This window comes from Cotesia typhae, unplaced genomic scaffold (genome assembly GCF_013202065.1).
Source record: "Cotesia typhae breed Kobodo isofemale line unplaced genomic scaffold, CoteBio_Ctyphae contig_83, whole genome shotgun sequence".
Classification (NCBI taxonomy): Eukaryota; Metazoa; Arthropoda; class Insecta; order Hymenoptera; family Braconidae; genus Cotesia; species Cotesia typhae.
Window position 1 is genome coordinate 1,699,205 of NW_027423769.1, and position 21,033 is coordinate 1,720,237.

The 21,033-nt window shown below is 28.7% G+C and overlaps 1 protein-coding gene and 4 long non-coding RNA genes across 9 annotated transcripts; 1 reads left to right on the forward strand and 4 right to left on the reverse strand.

Annotated features, from left to right (window-relative positions):
* Positions 1-5: 5 nt before the first annotated feature.
* LOC141533272 (uncharacterized) lies at positions 6-16,157 on the forward strand. The gene is made up of 3 exons (XM_074252057.1): positions 6-853; positions 7,443-7,615; positions 14,249-16,157. The coding sequence occupies exons 1-3, from the start codon at positions 7-9 to the stop codon at positions 14,495-14,497; spliced, it is 1,269 nt and encodes a 422-aa protein (XP_074108158.1). The 5' UTR covers position 6; the 3' UTR covers positions 14,498-16,157.
* Positions 711-8,389, reverse strand: LOC141533275 (uncharacterized). Of its 3 annotated transcripts, XR_012480225.1 has the most exons (9): positions 8,329-8,389; positions 7,701-7,856; positions 7,455-7,625; positions 5,996-6,091; positions 5,261-5,351; positions 4,941-5,201; positions 4,244-4,450; positions 3,548-3,919; positions 711-847 (listed from the first exon to the last, which is right to left on the reverse strand). It is a non-coding gene; the product is annotated as an uncharacterized LOC141533275 (long non-coding RNA). The 3 variants fall into 3 exon arrangements; XR_012480226.1 differs by lacking the exon at positions 7,701-7,856; XR_012480224.1 differs by lacking the exon at positions 8,329-8,389 and having other exon boundaries at positions 7,701-8,317.
* LOC141533278 (uncharacterized) lies at positions 8,997-12,008 on the reverse strand. 3 transcript variants are annotated; one of them, XR_012480233.1, is made up of 6 exons: positions 11,882-12,008; positions 11,768-11,796; positions 11,428-11,682; positions 11,227-11,312; positions 9,492-9,706; positions 8,997-9,198 (listed from the first exon to the last, which is right to left on the reverse strand). It is a non-coding gene; the product is annotated as an uncharacterized LOC141533278 (long non-coding RNA). The 3 variants fall into 3 exon arrangements; XR_012480232.1 differs by lacking the exon at positions 8,997-9,198 and having other exon boundaries at positions 9,220-9,706; positions 11,428-11,673; XR_012480231.1 differs by lacking the exon at positions 8,997-9,198 and having other exon boundaries at positions 9,220-9,706.
* On the reverse strand, positions 12,751-14,514 carry LOC141533279 (uncharacterized). Its single transcript, XR_012480234.1, has 3 exons — positions 14,381-14,514; positions 13,761-13,850; positions 12,751-13,692 (listed from the first exon to the last, which is right to left on the reverse strand). It is a non-coding gene; the product is annotated as an uncharacterized LOC141533279 (long non-coding RNA).
* LOC141533277 (uncharacterized) lies at positions 14,886-20,038 on the reverse strand. The gene is made up of 4 exons (XR_012480230.1): positions 19,048-20,038; positions 17,403-17,469; positions 16,185-16,538; positions 14,886-15,012 (listed from the first exon to the last, which is right to left on the reverse strand). It is a non-coding gene; the product is annotated as an uncharacterized LOC141533277 (long non-coding RNA).
* Between the last annotated feature and the right edge of the window lie 995 nt (positions 20,039-21,033).

Here is a 21,033-nt window from a genome sequence, read left to right on the forward strand (position 1 = left end):
CGTACGATGATGCCGCTTGCACCGACGCCAATAGTCCCGGTACCCTCTAAGCCGAAAATCGGGTTCAGCATCGACTCGATAGTGGGAGGAGGCGGAGGTCGGGAAAACAGATTGCACGAACGAGTGGAGATTGAGAGAGATGGAAGCCCGATGGAAGTTGTCGAAGGCTCCTCGTCGCCGAGACTGAGAAGAGTCACCAGGTCCCCGGGTGCCCACTCGGAAGGCTCTGACCGTCCGCTGTCCAGAAGTTCCTCTGTAGAATCCTACCCGTCGAGGCTGAACGGGCATCCGCATCCAAGGCACCACCATCATCACCATCTGCAAGGTCTGACTCACCTGAATTACAGCAGGACTCAGGCCAGGAGCCACAGTGGCGGCTCTACGCCCAACAACAGCCCGAGTCCTCCTCACAGGATTTCCCATGGAGACTCCCCGGTTGGAGCACATCCTCAGCCGCCTCCTGGTGTCGTCAGGCCTAGTCCGAACTACCTGGGACCTCCTCCTGGTGCAGCTACTGCTGCTGCCGTCGCTGCGGAGCAGATCAAGTCCTTGTATGGCCTCCAGTCCGGCCACGGTGGACCCCAAGGACAATCTGAGTATCATTCTCAGCAATTTGCGCTCGCTGCTAATTTAGCCGCGGCTCAGAACTTCCAGGCTTCGAATCTTGCGCTAGCGTTACAAGCGCATCACGGTGCTGCGCCTCATGGCTCGCCGCATGGACCTTATCCTCATGGAGCCGCTTCTGGAGGCCCTCATCCGCCGCCTCATCCTCATCAGCCTAGGGACAGCTACCCGCTTTTTCCCTGGTTGCTCTCCAGACATGGAAGGCTTTTTCCTCACAGGTTTCCTGCAGGTAATTTATATAATTAATTTTTTTTATGATTTTTTATTGATAGCAAAAATTAATTTGATACAAGAGAAGAAATTAAAAGGTTTTTTAGCTTAATTTAATAAAATTTTAAAAATATAAATAAATAAATTTTGCTTTATTAAATAATAAATTTTGTGAAAATTGCACTGTACTTTCTTAACTGTTGACGTTTTTAACAATATAAGCTCATCCTGATGTTACACTAATTAAGAGCTTTCATTTGAGTATCCACATCAATTTTTCATATATTTATATATATTACATATATGTATGTATGAAAAATATATAAAAATGCATGTGGGTACTCAAATGAAAGCTCTTGATGAGTGTAACATTGGGATGAACTTATATCTTTAAAAATGTCAATATTTCATTATTTAATTATTTATTAAAATTAAATAATCATTATTTTAATTATTTCAAAATTAAATTATTAGAAAATAATTTTCTTGATTCAAAATTTCTTCTCTTATATAACAAATTATTTTTTTTTATCAAAATACAAAAGTATATTATAAAACAAATAATAACTAAAAGTGTCGCTACAATTAAACGCTCCAAGTTTTATTTAAAGTTACGCAATGTTTCGTAATTGAGATTTTGTAACGACCGCTGACCCTATCGGCTTTCTTTGTTCACAAGTATTTTATTCCTCTTTCGCTATCACACGGTACAACATTGACCACCAAACGCTATCGATTAAATCATTAACCCGATTAATCCACGACACTTTTAAAGAATTACTAATTGCCAAATTAATTAGATTTTTATTTCTTTTTAATTCATCCGGAATCGGTTTTATTGCAATATTTGTTTTTTATATTATTAACATTGTAATTATAATTATATGTAATACGATGATAATACTTGACAAGTATATTTTTTTTATATTCACCAATTGTCAATAGTTTGTTATCATATTTGCTAATTGTCTAGTTATCATCATCGCCATTAAACAGGTATTAACGATCATTATTATACAACCGTCACTGTCACACGTGGCGATTATATTACTCGTTGTAATAGTTCAATAATTTTAATTGTTTGCTAATTTTATAAAAATTTATCGCTTATCAGACACTAAATAATTTTTTAAGTTATTTTACAATGTTAAAAATTATTTTGAGAAAAAAAAAAAATTTTACGTCATTGTGTGAAAAAAATTTTGTGTTAAAAATTTTTATATTAAATATTTAATACTTTTTTGTGTTCATTTAATACAATAAATGTTAAATTTACACATAAAAGTGTTAAATATTTAACAAAAAAATTTTTAACACAAAATTTTTTGACGCAAAATTTTTTGGAATTTATTTTGCCAAAATTTTAATTTATAATTTTGTAATAAATTAGAAATATAAAACTTAAATTACAATTATACATAAAAATGATAAAATTACAATTTTTAGTAGATTTCTTCACGTCTAAAAAAATTATTTAAATTCTAGATTGATTTAAAAATCAAATTATTAAAAAATTTTACAAATAATTTCGTAAAAAAAATTATTTTACTTAAATTTAAAACATAGTAAATCTAAAATTTTTTGTATTTACACTAATATAAGTACTAAGCCTCCTGAGAAAGGCTAATAAATCTACCTACTTGGTGTTCTGTTTCATTGACCCAGTATCTGGGTGAAACGTTTACTATTGAACTAGCTCATAATATTATTACATTAATTTATATGAGTAAATTAAAGATCATAAAGTTTAAATACATTTGCATTGGTTCGTGTTACTAAACTATTATAATAATAATAATAATAATAATAATAATAATAATAATAATAATAATAAATATAAATATAAATACAAATACAAGCAACAAGTATCGTTAGTGGCTGGAATAATCGTCTATTGTTAAACTTGGCAATTAAAATGTACTAATTTCATTTAATTATTGTTTTATCTTAAAAGCATATTTATTGAGTCGGAATCATAGCTTCCCCGGTTATCATTATTATTATTGTTATTATAACTATTATTATTATTATGATACGATAAACGATAACGAACCGAAGTAATCATTTATTTAAAAGTAATGTAAACAATTGTCATATAATAGTGTCGTAGTAAACCAATTACGTTAATAAACATTAACATTTCATCGAATTTATAGACTCCAGGTCATTAAGTCATAGTGTCACGATATCAGTTATTGATATCGGAATATAATTCTCCACGATTTGCAGCTATAGATCGGAAAAATACTCTTTAATTAATGGTATCAATAAAAAGTCATTTAAAATTTTATAATCTATCTTGATAATGAAAGAATAAATTAAATTAATAATTATTATTTTATATATAAATTATTACAAACATTTTTTTTTTATCCGACAATATCGCAAGATTAAAATAATTCAATTAAAATATTGGCAAAATAAAAAATTAGCTAAATTAACTTAAATCAAGTAAATAATTTTGAAAAACATTAGCTTTTTGATTTGAGTAGAAAAATTCTTAAATTAAGAAATATTTATTGGTTTAAGTAAATTTCACTTGATTCAAGAATTTTTCTTTTTGCACAGAGACAATAAAAATCTTCAAAATTATTTTCTTGGTTCAAAAAAGATTAAAATATTTTATAGCAACGTAGTCTGAACTTTTACAATATAAATTTATAGTTTGATAAATTTATAATTTAAAATTAAAAAAATAATTTTTTAAACTTACGGTTAGCGCAGTAAATAATTGAAAATGAAAAACGCATTGTATTTTGTATGACAAGACAATCTTTAGCTTCACAAAAGCGGGTTAATTGGCATTGTTAAAATGTCGTTTACCCTCGAGTACGCTCCACGGGATGTCTGATGTTCACGATAATACTCTTATAGCGTTTTTATATATATATATATATACTTTATATTTCTATTATAAAGTAGTTTCACACTTTTTTAATCCTCGATTTACTATATTGTTGGGATGACATCCCGCCTGCTGGCCTGTCTTTTTATTGTAGTCAGAAAAAACTTTTTTGTTAATGTGACTTTTCATGGGTTTTCTTGAATTCCGTATTCTCTTCAATAAAAAGTTCTTTTCTTATATCTGAAAAAAAAAAAAAAAAAAAAAAAAAAAATAAAATAAAATAAAATAAAATAAATAAATAAAAAAAGATCTACATTATCGACACTAGAAGTTTTAATGGACAGAACAAATATAAAAAGAATAAATGAAACTTATCAATTTACCGAACAAGGAAATTTAATTAACGATTTTCAATTAAGTTCCACTGCAAGGCATTCAATAGCTAATTTAAAAGGAATTTAGTTGATTAATTGCATATTTAGAATTTTATCAGCTTTACAAGCATGATCACCCGAGAAGATTGCTTCTAATGAATATTAAAAGTTAATAAGAAAATTTAAATACTTTTATTATTTTAATGGTGTTAGATAATTTATAATTATCTCGGCAATTGGCGTGAGTTATTAATCATCTTTCCAGTTTAAGAAGCCGATTGAATTTCGGTTCCGCGCCGCCTTGCGGAGGAACTATGTACTTTCTTCGACCAATAGAAACTCAGGACTTTACAACTCGTGCCTTCTAGCAATGTTCCATTGAAGTTATTATCGTAAACTGTAAATAAAATGGCTTAAAGTATAATTAATTTTTTTTAAATAAATAAAAAAATTTTTTTTTGATAAAATTTAAATGATAAGAAAGCAAAAGGTGTACAGTATAATGTCAATAAATAATAAAAATGTCAATTAACCACAAAATGGATTTCTCTGTGAAGTAAAAACAAAATTAATGAGAGACTAACGTTACCTCAATGTTTTTAAGTACATAAAACAACATTTCGCAATCGATCAACCAGAAATAAGTATATATATTAGCATTATACATGTGATAAAGCACTCACGCGATTTTCTACAACATTTAACGTCGTTGCAACTCGTGATCGCATTAAGAGTCTCAGCTCAGAACTCTGCGTCCAAGTAATAATAATACTAATGACTTGGACGCGAGGAATTTCTTAAAATGCATGTGTCCGATACGAGTGCAGTACAACGATTAATTAAAAAAGCATTAAGCCACTAAAAAATATTTATAAAACTCAACTAACAGTTGTTACCGTGTTAGGAAATACGTCAATCCTGTTAAGTATATCCCATAACTTCTCTTTTCAAAGTAAGATTATATTTATTTATTTATTTATACTTCACTTCAGAAGAGATCTAGATAATTTCATATGTTCCATCGTTTAGTATTATTTTTGAGTAATTCTAGGCTCCTTTGGGCGTACTCATAGTTTTTCATATAATTACTACCCGTCATTATTTTGTTTCTCCTTTCTTCTAATTGCTGTCTGCGATCGTTTCTAAAACTATTAAAATTTTTTCAAAATTACTATTATTTCCTTTTTTTTTCTTCACATATACTTACATGTAAAACTAAAAAAATATTCAATATGGCTCAGGTTGTATTTTAAAAATATTACAGACATTTGCTGCAAATTAGCAGTGACTTTTTTCATCTGAAATTTAACTCCATTATCATTAAAATTTAAATTGTATAATTTACAAAAATGAGTATTGTTACTTTTTTATTTGCTAGGTATGTGTATATTTATAAGTTAAGGTTTACTAAATTGGTCTTAAAAATTGAAATTGTTCTAGATATTTTTTTACAGTATCTCATTTTTTTTAATAAAAAATTGTAATGAAAATGAAGTTGGCCGACATTTGAAAATTTATAGAAATAATTTCCATTAAACAATTAAAAAAAAAATTTCACATGTAAAAAACTTGAAAAGTTATAAGTGCAATTTTTTTGTAATAATTTCATTAATAAAAAAAATTCTAAAATTTTTTAAATGTCGGCTAACTTTATTGTCATATTAAATTCTAGTGTTTATAAATTTCAGTATAATTTATTTTGAAGTTAGAATAAAATTCAGCGACAGCAATGACAAACTCAGCTACTGAATCTAACCTTTAATTTTTTTTGCTTAACTTCAACTTTCTTAAAGAATATTTGATTAAACTATCACTAAACGCATAAATTAACCAAACAATTAATCACATAATTAATAATATTCATATAAATTGCTTAATACTTAACCACATGTAATCTTTACAATATATATAATTGAAATTAAGCATACAAGTGAAATATTACCTGCATCAATGTTTCTTAACCATCAATAAATCTTCTATTTGACGTAAATTAATATCTGTGTGCTTCCAGCCAATTATAGTTTTTCTAGTGTACAACCTTAAAGAAACAAACACTTTAATAAGTAAAAAATTAAAATAATAAAAAAACTTGTCAATTCACTTTAATATAATTATCCCTCGTGATTTGAATAATAATAAAGAAGAATATATCAGCAATTACAATCAATGATTATCAATTAGTGACATAAAATTTTTTGCGTCAATATTATTTCTTCCTTGGACGACAATAATAATTCCTTTTTATTTATATATAATAAAATTTGTTATTTATAGTTTGTAAAAAAGTTGTCGGGCTGAAGTTGTGCGTATTTATCGTAATTCCTTTCCGTTATTACTCGCAGCGTGTATCTTGAACGACTTCCGGCGTCGCTGGCGCGTGTATCGGACGATCGACAGGCACCTTTCGAGGTAGAATACTCAATTAGGTAGTTACAATAATACTCCCGCGCTCGCGCTGCTACATGCACCTCTTTTCAACCTTATACCTAATATTTACACGCGCCCTCTACTAATTTTAATAATCACAATAATAACGACAGTAACTTCACAAATAATAATAATAATAATAATAATAATAATAATAACTATTGAAGATGATCACACACTACATAGATTGAGAAGTTCAAAATACATACAAAAAGTTTTTCTTCTTCCCTACGAAGTTGATATTTAAATTAAATATTTATATAAAAAAGTATTTATTATAAATTATATTATTTACAAGTCATCCATCAATTATCTTTTATGTTTTTTATTTACAATTGGCTATCAATTTCTTCATTAATATTTATTTTTAATGACAAGCTTGTCATAAAAATACTTTTATTAAGTATACATTGTAAGTAAATAATAATAATGAAAAATACTGAAGTTAACAGACGTTAGAAATTTTTTTTTAAGGTTATAATAAAATTTTTATCAAAAAAATTTTAAATGTGAAAATTAAAAATTTTTTTAAGTGATTTTTTTTTATTGAAATTAATTTTTTATATTAGTTAGCCGACATTTAAAAATTTTTTTTATTTAAAAAATAATTACAAAATAAATTTCACATGTCAAAAATTAAAAAAAATTTTTTTATTTCTAATTTTAAAATTAAAAACATTTTTTTTTTATTAAAAAAATTATTACAAAAAAATTTTTTTTTAAATTTAATTTGTAAATGAGTAAAAAAATTTTTAAATAGTAGCTAGTATAATCCAGATTATAATGAGTATAATCCATGTATTACTGAGTATAATCTGGGACGATATTCAGTGTCATCTTGTTCTTTCCGTGTAATTTAAGTATTATTAATTTTATTATCATAAATAAAAAAAAATGTCAGCTTACTTCAGTACAGTTAATATTAAAAATAATAAAAATATTTTTTTGTTTTTAATTACTAGGTCCAGACATACCAGGATTTCTCCTCCAGCCATTTAGAAAACCCAAGAGAATAAGAACGGCATTTAGTCCAAGTCAATTATTAAAACTCGAGCATGCTTTTGAAAAAAATCATTATGTTGTTGGAGCTGAGAGGAAACAACTTGCGCAAGCATTATCTTTGACCGAAACTCAGGTAACTAAAACTATTAATATGACTAAATTAAAACAGATTTATTAAATTAACGATCTTTAGAAAGTATAAGAAATTTTATAAATACCTCAAAAAAATTCTATCTTAATTAAGTTCCTGCAAGCGTTAATTACCGAGTATGTATTATATGTAATATGTAATCCATCCAGCTAATTAACTATTAAAATATATTACACCTCCAAGACGTTTTGTATAATTGCATTGCGCAATAAAGTAGAATGGTCTACTTAGCAAACAAAAGAAACTAATTGAAAGATAATATTTGAGTTGCAGAACAAGTGGACAATAGCTTAAGTAATTATTAGTTATATTTAATATATATAAGATTATTAGTCGGCACTATTTAGAATTGGATACGTTATAGTTGAATGAGTTTTATGCTGTATTAAATTATATTAGATTAGTACTCGATTAAATTAACTAATCTCACTTTTATCAGCACAAATATCAATTTAAATGAAATTGTTGTTAATATATTGTATATTAAATTGGTTTCTGTACAAACGGACATAATTAATTTGATTTAAAAGGCAAAACACAAAGCTCAACGACAACACAAACGATAAAGATTATTTTACGGACAGTTGGGTGATGAGGCAATTAATTAAAATGGAAATAATGATGAGGCAAAAAATATAAACTCGGAAAAAAGGTGATTACACGTATTATATAGTAATATGTGAGGCTGTGAATACCTTCGGTGTATAAATCATGTTGTACAAGTGTCGTCGTTTCACTGGCATGGGTTTATGTTCGTAGAATAGTCCTCCTCGTTACTTTATACTGTCGCAAACTATATACTTATAATCATAAACATGAAGCATTTTGTATGAAGCGTAAATCAACTACTTAATCGCTTCTATTTTTTTTTTTTTTTTTTTTTTTTTTTTTTTTAATAAATATTCTTATTACTTAGGTTTAGTTTGTTCGAGTTGTTTGACAATATTATCTTCGAGTTATTAACAAGTCGAACAGTACACTGAAAAAAAATTAAGATTTTAATTTTTGAACCAAGAAAAAAATTTTGAAGAATTTCATTGTCTTCTCTTGTTAAGAAAAACTATTTACAATAATTAAAAACATTTAAATAATTAATAGAACTTAAAAATATTACAATAATTAATATAAATATTCAATTTGCATGTATCAAATTATTTTTAATTGTTTTTCTTAACAAGGTTTGAATTAAGAAAAAAAATTTTAATTTAAAAATTTTTTGACGAAAATTAAATTCTTAAAAATTATTTACTTTTTGATTTGAATCTAAAAACAATAAAAATTTTAATTAAAATTTTTAAATAAAAAATTTACTTAGCAAAATTTCTAAAATTTCCATTTGTTAAAATAACAGAGTTTGCTTTATTATACAAATTAAATGACAATGTTGCCGCGAACAAGTTCCGCGCGTGCGCAAAAAGACATTAACTGTTTTCAAGATTAAGACATTAAATATGTAAAGAAGAGATATTGTTTTTACTTCTATTTTCTTCATTATAAACTAGTAGAACAAAGTTATGGTTTCCAGAAACTCGATAAAGATCAGCACGTGGATTTTTTTCCTGAAACTAGAAAAGATTTGTCGGTTATTGACGCATTAAACGGAACTGTGTAATATAAAGTATACCAGATGTCGGACATTAGATTCAGAATTAGTATTCACAAGTAACTAATTCAGAATTACGACTTTTTGTTGAGAGTGAATGTTAATATAAAAATAATAAAATAGTACGAATAAGTAGTTGTTAAAAATAAAAGTATATGTATGCGAAAAGGCGTGCAATTTATTTATAAATATATTTATTGGTGTTGCGACGAACATATAAGTTGGTAACTTGCGAATCATTACGTTGCCACGTACGGTAATGGAAAAGTTTGCATATTATGCAGGATGCGTACGAGTCTCTATGCATAATGAGGCGCATCGTTGCTCGACTGGGAATTAAGTTAACACTGCCATTAATCAGTGCTCTTACAAATTAGCTGGATTTTTTATTTTACACTCCAGAATTATCAGGTGGAGCAATGAGTTATTGATATTCCCAATTCGCTGGAATTTTTGATAATTAACAGCGCCTGAAACATTGATTTTAAAAATAAAAATTAATACGATTATTAAAAAGAAATAAAATAACCATTAGATATAATAGTAAAAGCTTCTATCTTTTTATTTGTTTTTAATTGAGATTTATTTAATGATACGTGTAATAAAATACGGGTTTCAATATAAAATTTCTATAATTAGATTTAGGATTATTTTTCAAGTGTCGTTATCCGAGAAACAGTTTTTTGAACTTAAAAAAAAAAAAAAAAAAAAAAAAAAACTTTAATTGATTTTTAATATCTAATTGCTTGTATTATTATGTTGATTAGTAATACGAGTTTTGTAAAAAGAAACGAGTTTGTTAACACTATTTTATTTGTCAGTGATAAAAGTAATTACTAATGAGGAAAAAAATAAAATAATTATTTATAATTTGTTTTTTCAATAGAATGGGATAATTGTGTCAATTAATATTTAGTTGCCTATCCATTTTCATAATACTTTTTTAAATTATCAAATTTAATAAATTAATTATAAAATATAAAACCAGAAATTATTAAAAAAAAAAAAAAAAAAAAAAAAAAAAAAACTAGAATCTAAAAAAATTTTCCAGAGCTAATTCTTAACAAATTGAAGTCCAGTTTTTTTTTACTAAAAAAAAATTTCCTATTAATTATAACTAGGAAATATTTTTCTTCATATTTTATTGTCAATTAATTATGACATATTTTTTTAGATTACAATTAAAATAATTAAAATTTTTCTCTACTACCCGTTTACATAAATCACGTTAATTTTCTTTGTCTGAGGTTGACAAAAAAAATTTATTAACGCTTGTTAACTTTAAGCAAACAATTTTTTGTCTTACCAAGATTTTTATTGATTCTTATAAACAAGTCACGTTAATTAACAATGAATATTAAATTAATATAAGGAATTATTTTAATTGTTAAACAGAATGCGCGAGTGAAGAAAATAAATTCTCTTCTAAACTAATGCAAATTTAGTCAGTGTGTATAATTAAATGAATAAAATACAACTCAAACAAACCTGCAAAAATAGATTGAATTTTTCTAATCCATTTTTCATTTCTATTGTCTAATATTGACATTTTTTCTGCATTAGAGTTTAGTTTTAAACTCACAAAATTCTAAAAACAATCAAAATTGTAATAACCGACAGGCGTATCTCAAAATTATACAGAAAAAAAGGTTAAGAAAATATTTTTCTTCATAATTATTTTCTTGAGCGAAAAAAAAATTTTTTTTTGACAAAATTTTTTACTGTGTATTTTTGAAAAGCTCAAAATTCTTGATTTAAAAAAATTTTTCTTGATTTGAGGGAATTTTATTTAATTCAAGAATTTTTTGTCTTTATCCTCTTCAAAATTCTATTCTTGGTTCAATAATTTTGTTCTCCACTCAAGAAATTTTTTTTTCTGTGTATAAAAACAAAATGACCGCTAATGAATAATTTTCAACCTGACATTTAAATAATCAAAAATCCATCAAAGCCCAAGTACTTATTACGCAGATGGTTGATGTGTACTTACTTAAAATTGCATTACTCTAAATTAGTATTTAAGCTGAAAACATTGACAAAAAGTTGATCTTCGTTTATCAAGTAGAATTCCTGAAACTATAAAGATTTTATAATGTCATTATCATGAAAGAACCTGTCTTATCATCTTAACACCGCTATAACAATTTTATAGCTTACATACTTATGTAGACAAATATATGTTTATACATACCCGTTTAATTTCCGTACAACTGTTATTGGTTTATTGTGCGTAAAGCCCCTTAAATTCGCCAGATAATTTAATTTTATTTCTCTTTACCACTTATCCTCGTTCTCGAATGTATCTCCGATGGATCTGACAGAATAAACATAATTTCCCGTGTTGATTATATATCACACACATAGGGTGCATCGATGTCGTCAATTTTATCCTAAGCAAACAGGCTCGAAGAACGCTCCAAGCGTAATGGCGTCACTCCTAGGGATTCTATATGTTACATATAATTCTCATCATACACATATATATCCATTTATATTTTTATATATATATATATATATATATATCCACTCACCTTGGCAATATCGTCGTTATTAAACGCGTCTAGAATCGAAAAATAATATCGACAGTTTATTTAACATCCAACACCATCTCCAAGAGATTAAAAAGGTTTTTAAGTGTAACTTACCACTGAATATAATTCTATCAAGAATCCAAGGGATTTATAACTTAATCCAACTAATTAAAGATATCTTATTCGTTGTATAAATTTCATTTCCCAAATAAAATTAATTATACGCTTTTTAATTAGCATATTCTTCACCTGAAAAAGAAAAAAATAAATTAATAAAAATAAAAAGAGGAAGAAGAAGAAGAAGAAGAATATAATTAAAAAAAAAAAAAAAAAAAAAAAAAAAAAAAAAAAAGATTATAGAGAAATAAAAATTAATGAGCAGATACGATGTCATGGCAGATGTTTATTGGAAATCGAGACACATCTCGATTTGGTCTCGCCCTTGTGAGAAAACGATATCTTGCGCTTGATGTTCACACTCGGTTTACCTATAAGGTCCTTGCCTGTCACTTAGCGCAGTCAAAGACATGCTTTCAATTACATGAAATGCCGCCTTCTTCTCATGCACTCATGCACTCATGGAACTGTTCGAGTTATTCACTAGTTTGTGGATGGACACAAACTGATACATATCTTCACCGTAATAAATAAATTTTAAAAAACCAACAGCGACTAGTTTTGAATATGGCCGTGGTATATTTCAGGTAGATTTGGTATCAGGCTTCTTCATTCTCCGACAAAATATCTCTCAGACTAAATATCACGCAAAGTCCATGACAATATGATTACATTTTTATGTGTAGAATTTTTAGTAATAATGATTTTATACAATATATAGTATCTGCAAAAAGAAGATAAATTTAAGAAATTAAAAAAAAAGAAAAAAAAATTTTTTTTTTAATTTTAAAGAAAAAATTATAAAAAAAATTTGAAAGAAAAGAAAAACATAATATGTCTGGAATTTTATTATTTTAGAATAATATTTTAAGTTTTTGTAAAGTCGTGCTACGAAAATTTGTTGAAATTTCATTAATAAGTGTTAAAATAAATTTAAAATAATTTTTTTCAAATTTAATGTTTTAAATTGTTTTACTAAAAAATTTAATTGTTTAAAATATTTTGTCGGAGGATCAAAAATCATGAAACCGGTAAATTCATATTATCCAGATATATCTTTGAGAGATTTGCCGTTGACGGGTAATATGAACTCTTCTTCCCTCCTCTATTTCTTCTTTTTTTTTTTTTTTTGAAGGGTGAAAACGCACATCACAGGATAAAGATTTTAGCCAATGAGTTTCACCGTTGGTGGTTACTATGGATACCAACGAGGGTTGATTACTAAATGGGGGTAACTCGATTAAGGCTACAAGGCTCCAGAGTGTTGCAATAAACGGTAGGGGAGCTGGATCCAGAGCTAGAGGAGCTGCTAACAGCCAACAGCAACGGCTAACAGCTCCACTGGGTGTATGTAATAGGGCGTCTTCTATTTGCCCTCTTAATCACCTAATAAGTGTCTTATATTTTGAGCATTATAGACGCCGAGTTCTTGAGAATTAAGTGGTGTTGATGCAGGTACTGGAGCGAATAATGTACAAATATTGGCGACATTTGCTGGACGTTAATCCGGGTCTTGTCAAAACCACCATCTCTAACTCGGAGAGTATGTTAGGCCAACACTTTGACGGCAAATACACTCGTGAAAGCTTGTGACAATGCTGATTTAACGCCTGGATACCCTGAATATCCAGCGCTGGCTTGTTTTCGCCCTCACGAGATCACACAACCATATCGTATTCCCCTTTTATTCCGAGACCGTTAGAGAGGTAGGTGATACAGAGTTGATTCGCGGACAATAGACTCCTCAGAACAGATGAGATCAACTCTATATCATTTATATGGGTCTCATCATCTGAATTAATCAAATTCTACAATAAAATATAAAATAAAATATAATAAATGAATAGATTAAAGGGTAAAATGGGGAGATGTTTACCTAATGTAGATTTGCTTTATGCTGAGCTTCAAGCCAACAGTTCTTCTCTCCTGATGTTATTTGTCTGTTTTCCTCCAGGGTGAAATTGATCTAAAAAATTTATATATATTTACTAGCAACTTTGCAGTCGCTATCTGACTGCCGTGACTTGTCAACTATAAATAAATAAAATTTTTTTTTATTACATAATGAATTCTGTTAAATTGCACTGTACTTTCTTAAATATTGACTTTTTCAAAAATCCAAGCTCATCCTGATGTTACACTCATCAAGAGCTTCCATTTGACTACCCACATGCATTTTTGATATATTTTTCATATATACATATATATAATATATATAAATATATAAATATATAAAATATATGAAAAATTGATGTGGGTACTCAAATGAAAGGTCTTAACCACAAAAACCCATTTAATAATATAAATTATTTTAATTAAAAATTTAAGATCTAAAATTCGAATAATTATTGTTTTTTGTTCCAGGTTAAAGTTTGGTTCCAAAACCGCAGGACGAAGCACAAACGCGTGCAGCAGGAGGAAGAAGCCAAAGCCCAGCAGCAATCCGGAGGCAACAACAACAGCAACGGAAACGGGAATAATATTAAAAACACTCACCATGTAAGCAAATGGCAGCAAGAGACCGGGGATTACCACCCAGAAGACGATGAAGATGATGATTCAGAGCTGATCGACCCAAAAGCCGAAGACTGTTCGAGTGGCTCTGAAGCGTAGCTAGACATCACTTGCCTCGACTGAGGCACAGAATCACTTACTCAAGTCTCTAGACATTCAAAGGTCCTATCAGAGCGGATTTAATCCCAATGTCGACTCCTTATTCTGGATTTCTGGTAGTCTGGCAGTCTGGAGTGAAATATTCCTAGAGGAAGTCGGTGTAATGGAGCTATTGTCTGTTGCAAGACGCCCAGAAAAGACAAGACACTAAATAACCGCTGCGTTCCGCCGGAAGCTTCAAAGAATCGTCGCGGAAGAGTAAATCCAGGGGATGATGCTTTTATTTTCATTGCCAACTATCTGCAGATGCCGTTGTTGTAATGCGCAATCAGCGACGGATATTAACGTGTATATATCTATATATTTAATGTATATTTATATACATACCTATATATGTGTGTGTTCCATTATTTTATTTAATTGGACTATTTGTTTGTCGATCAGATTATTTGTTAACAATTAAGTTCTGTTTGATTAGCCATCTGAGTAATGCCATACGTTTACGATTTGCGTACCTGTAAATAAGAAGAAATCAGTGATTGGAGCAATGAGTGCCAAACTTGATATTTTAATTATAAATATTTAAGTACTATTACATAAATAAGACACTAAGAATAGATATTACTATGAGTAACAATAATTATTAATATCACTTTTATTTTTATTTATTTTTTTTTTTTTTATTATTATTATTAAGGAAGAAAACCACTGTGACAATCGAAAAAAAGGGTGATTTTCGGGAATTTTTTTGACAGGGAAAAAAAAAATAATTTAGAGATCGGATTTTTTTTATTTTATTAAGGGTACATTAAAGAATATTACCCTAAATTTTTATTTAAAAATATTTAATTACTACAAAGTTATTAACAATCTCGTAAGAGCACTAGAAAAAATTTCCCACTCCACAATCGGTTCAATAATTCAAAAACAAATCATCAGAAAATAAAAACCCAAATTTTTTTTTATCAGTTTTTATCAGTAAGGATGTAGTTATCGTCGTACATGAGGAATTTTGAAAATTTTCATTTTTAAAAAAATTGCGACTGATTGAAAATTTTTTTACTCTTTTTTTTTTAACCCGGCAAAAAAAAATCTTTAAAATAAAAATTTAGTGCTCTACAATATTATTAATAACTTTGTAATAATTAAATATTTTTTAATAAATCTTTAATCTACCCTTAATAAAATAAAAAAAAAATAAAATAGAAAAATTCCTTTATTTTCCCTGTCAAAAAAATTCCCAAAAATCACCTCTGTTTTTTTTTCGATCGTCACAGTGGTGATCTTCCTTAATATTGATTATTATTATGGATGATTGATGATGATTAAGCCCAGTGTAATAAATAATTTTAAGGTATGTATCTGTGGACTAGATTTATTATCTGAATTTAACGAAAATAAGAAAGAGAGAAGCAGTATTTACTTGAATGATCTTAACCGATACAACTTTAAATTATTTAGATAAATATATTAGTGTATTAGCATACGCGTGAAAGTGTTGTATATAATAACTGTACATAATAAATTGTGATTCTCATCGACTAGATATATTATATATAAATAAATATAAATATAAATATATAATTTTAATTGTCAAAAGAATATTAAGTTGGTATTCCGTATATGATATAGCTGAATAAATTATATCATTAAACAATAACAGTCATTTTAATTATTAATTATTTACCTGGTCTATATATCATCTTTTAATACAGTTGAAATTGCAATTTATACTCAGAATTCAGATTTAGTGTGAGTATTTCTGTCAGTTTAATGTTCAATGCACCGGGGACGGGGACGGGTTGGACATGCAAAACCCGAATCATGGGTTACCAACATAACAGCTAATTATGTAAATTGCAATGTGCAAATTACTCTTCCGAGTTGGCGTATACTCAGGGCAGAATCCTTAAACGGAGCAAGCACACCTCGCTCGGGAATTTGTCGGCTTCCTCTTGAGAAGATACTTAACTATTCCCAGATAATCTTATTGATCTTTTAACAAATTTCAATTTGTTGTAATGGGTGGCGGCGAGTTTACCTAAAAATAATAACAAAATATCAGAATTTATTTTTGTTGGTTTTATAATTTATATTGTTAAATTGCACTTAATTTTTTTAACTATTGACATTTTTAAAGTTATAAGCCCACCCCGACATTATACTCATCATTTAAATATATAAAAAATGCATGTGGGTACTCAAATGAAAGCTCTTGATGAGTGTAACATCAGGATGAGCTTAAATCTTTAAAAACGTTAATATTTAATAAAATACAGTGCAATTTAACAAAAGCCAATATTTAAGATTTCTAGTTTATAATAATTAAAATAGGCATGAGGGGCAAACAAATCGTTTAATTCAGCTTCAACGATTGAGGTAATGACGACGATAAACTGTAACAGAGCACACAACGTTTTCTGTGGTCAACAAATTGGGCTTGACAGGCGAAATAGGGCTTGAGAAAGAGTGTAACCTGCAAGCTGGAAGAAAGATGAACAAAGATGGACTGAGATCACCCGCTGGAAGAATAAAGAAGGAAGATGTGTGAGAATAGAGAGAGGCGAGAGTTATATAAACAAGAAGAAAAGAAAGAATCTGCGTGGATACACGTACACGTGTATTATACCTGAGCTCGAAACTAGCTTTAAGATGCCACGCAGGTCTGCCCGGGGAGGAGACCCGCGTTCCAGGAACCAAGCGTGTAAAACACCAGTTAAACCATGCTTTCTAGTTGGAATGGAGAAGAAAACAATGCAGGACGGGCCCTAAAGTCCCCGACAAATGTTCCAGGTTCTGGATCGAGATCCAAAGCCTCCCTTCTTGTGTTAAGGATTCGGATATTCTTCTTTAATTTTTTTTTTTTTTTTCAATGGGCTTGTAGACGGCTTATCACTCTTCTCACCTTGAGAAATTCCTGATATTCTCACTCATAAAAATCACCTTGATAGATATCTGCTGGTGACTGGTATCTGAAAAGAACAACATTAATTAATACACTAATCACTTCTCATTTGCTTATTTCAGTTGTCGCTTGTTAGTCTAATCGATTACGAAAGGTTTATCGGTTAATATATTGCAGTATTTCTGGTTTTGTACACGTATAGTCTTCGGGAGAAGAGGAAGAAGAAAAATAAAAAATAAAAAAAAATAAGAAAGAAGAAATAAGAACAAGAAGAAGAAAAAACTGGTGTATTGTCGTCAAAAAGGTGATCAGGAAGAATAGGATACGGTGTTAAATTTAAACAACACACGATCCTAAGAGAATATTTGTATTTGGTAAGGATACTAATTTTACATGCGACCTCAATGCCGGGACCACCGATATTGCAATTGTTTTTTTTTTTTTTTTTTGTTTTAGTCAAGAGTTTTCAATAAAAATAAAATTCAGTGTTTTTACGCCTGTTCTTAATGAAGTTAAGTATCGAGAACGGGAAAAAATATTTGCTCGAGATTTTAAGTAAAAAATCCTTAAATTCAGTGTAACAACCGTGAGAACTCGAATGAAGGATATAATAAACATATAGAAAGTGTTTTTTGAATTTGGCGGCCCGGGCGCTGTCGTCTTGATCCGCAAAAAGCAGTCGGGATTTATCGCTCTATTTGTTCGAGGTTAGAAATTCTACGCCTTGAAGATATATGTTGACGTAAGTATGCGTAGAAACGGTTGAAGTTAGTTTTTTTTTTTTTTTTTTTAATTTCTTTACTTGGATTAATATGGAAATTAATTTAGCAAATTTTTAATTATTTAGAGAATTTTTTAATCATTAAATTAAAACAAAAAAATATTTTAAAAAATTACAATTTTTTACAAATGAAAATTTTTTTTAATAATTTCTTGAATCAAAAAAAAAATTCTAAAAATTTTTAGAAACCAGCTGACTTAATTTTCATAAAAAAATTGACATGTAAAAACTTAAAAAAATTGAAAATGCAATTTTTTTTAAAATAATTTTTTGGACGAAATTTAATTGTTAAAAAAAAATTAAAAAATGATCGTGACAAACTTTAACGTCATATAATTTATATGAAAATAAATTTAGCAAATATTTAATCATTTTTTTAACAAATAAATCAGAAGAAAAAATTTACATGAAGAAATTTAAAAAAATTAAAAATGCAATTTTGAAAAAAAAATTTTTTTTGAAGAAATTTGTTTGTTAAAAAAATTAAAAAATGATTATTTATGTCATTGAATTAATTTAATTAATAATTGGTGTTTAAAAGACAGGAAAAAAGAAGCAAAAAGTCGCTGACAGAGGGGAAATTAAAAAAATAAGAAGAGTGTAAAAAGGCAAGGGAAATAAAGGTTAAACTAGTCCTCGATGTGTGTGGGTCCGAGGTCCACAAGTATCGGGTTACCAATGAAATAGCGATACCATTTTGTTTACAATATTGTCGAAGGTGTGTGTCCATACTCGTTGCAAGTTAACGAACCGAGCGGAGAAGGTATAAGGTAAGAAGGTAAGAAGGTGAAAAAGGTAATAAGAGAATAAAAGAAAGGGGTGGATAAAAGCACTACACGGTCCATATGTCTGCGAGAAACTTACAATTGGTTGAGCACTTCCGCTGACAGGAATCCCCGAGTTAGATCTATAACTCTAGAGCGCTGAAGATATATAGACTATATTCTGGATTGCATGTACACTGGTGAGTGGTAAATGTAGATCTCAGGGGTTAATTCTTATTGCGAGCTGACATTAGAACTCGTAGAAATGCAAATATCCAATAGCGAGCAAGACGTTACTGAGAAACATGTGATTAGCCCCCTGCCGATGACCTAGAGGTTATGATGGGCTCGCGTGGCTGGCCCACATTAGAATCATCGCCAGTCTTTTCTCGGATTTACAATTCTATAAATTTCAACTGAATCAAGTTGTTCAATATGTCATTAGTCATTATTCATTATCAACCTGTTTATGCATTGATAATTGTCGTGTAAATTACACGCCTCATAAGCCAAGCGGATGAGGTTGTGCTCTACACTCACCTTGTAAAAATCAATTTCTATCTTCTATATTTAAGATAAAATTTTAATTCTAAATTTAGTAAATAATTTTTCATACCTCAATCTGCTGATGAATATTTATTAATTATAATATTTTCAGATGACATTTATCTCCAGGAATTAGAAATACAGCGGGGAACTTTGAAGAACAAATAACTGGAGATTTATTATGCAGACAGTTGTGAATGCGTCTGTTATTGCTTTATACTTCATGAAAGCGTACTTGTAAAACGGCAATTTAATAATCTGAACGCGTTTGCTCGACTCGACTGACATGAATGCGCATAATGTTATTAATGGTGGCGTACCATTTATCCTGTAGGATGAGCATGCATGCTCTTGAGTTGCTCGATATGTTACGAGTAAGGCATGTTCTCTTACTTAACTTGTCTTGGTAAGTTTCTTTAATAGCACACGCAAGGTACGATTGAAAAAGCGTATTCTGTGTGTATAAAGAAAATATTGAACGCGACGGATCATCACTACATTTTACTTACATATTAAATATAAAATGTAAAAAATCAAGACTTGAATCTTCAGCTAATTTTCATCATCAATTTAATATTGGAATGATAATTTGTTGAAAATAAACAAAACGGCAACAATAAATATAGAGGATCAACGATCTATGGAAAGAGTTTCAGATTAATAAAAAATAATAAGGGCACGAAAGAGCAATAGGGTGTAATCACCTTAATGAATAGTCGCTCTACGTAATTATGGTGAAGCTGCCACACAGGTTTCTGCAGCACACACACACACACACACACACACACATTCTGTCTTCTTAGGCTTAAATATTCCGTTTTGTTTTGTGTTTATTGAAATGTATACGCTATACATAATACCATTTCTGATAATTTACGTTTCGATTTATTGTCTCTGCACGAACTTCACGATTTCTTCTTTTTTTTACTCGATAAACTTTTATTTTTCAAGGTTTCAAGTTCATGGGTAGTAGGATGTTGTGATTTTTTATTTTATTTTTATCAAAAAAGATTATTAGATTTTATTTTTAACTTTGATTTATATTTTTATAATTTACATGTTTTGAATATATAATTTTGATAATTTAATATTTCTTCTTCTTTTCAATTTTAACCATTTATTTATTTCTTCTTTTTAATTTTAACATTTTACTATTTCTTCTTCTTCTTCTCATTATTTTGATAATTAAATATTTCTTCTTAATTTTGACTATTTTTTCAATTCTACAAATACTTGTTAATAATAAAACTTTATTCTTATTAATAACAAGCAATTAAAATGCAGATAATATCTTAAAGTTTGTCATCGATTTAACATGTAGTAAATATTGTGCTTAAAATTCCGAAGAAATAGACACATGTCTTAAAAGTAAACTACAAGTGACGTTTGTTAAATAAAAAAAGAAAGTAAAAATATCGGTGAGCCTGAAAAGTCCTAGAAATAAATACGTATATATATTACACACAGTTAAGGCGAGTCTTAGTCAGGTTATAGCTCGGTTGAGACTGAACAACGTGGCAATTATCAGCCATTCCTCGCA

Coding starts and splice junctions, on each gene's coding strand:
- LOC141533272 (XM_074252057.1), top strand. CDS start 7: ATGATGCCGCTTGCACCGACGCCAATAGTCCCGGTACCCTCTAAGCCG. Junction 854..7,442: donor TCCTCACAGGTTTCCTGCAG/GTAATTTATATA, acceptor TTTAATTACTAG/GTCCAGACATACCAGGATTT. Junction 7,616..14,248: donor TATCTTTGACCGAAACTCAG/GTAACTAAAACT, acceptor TTTTTGTTCCAG/GTTAAAGTTTGGTTCCAAAA.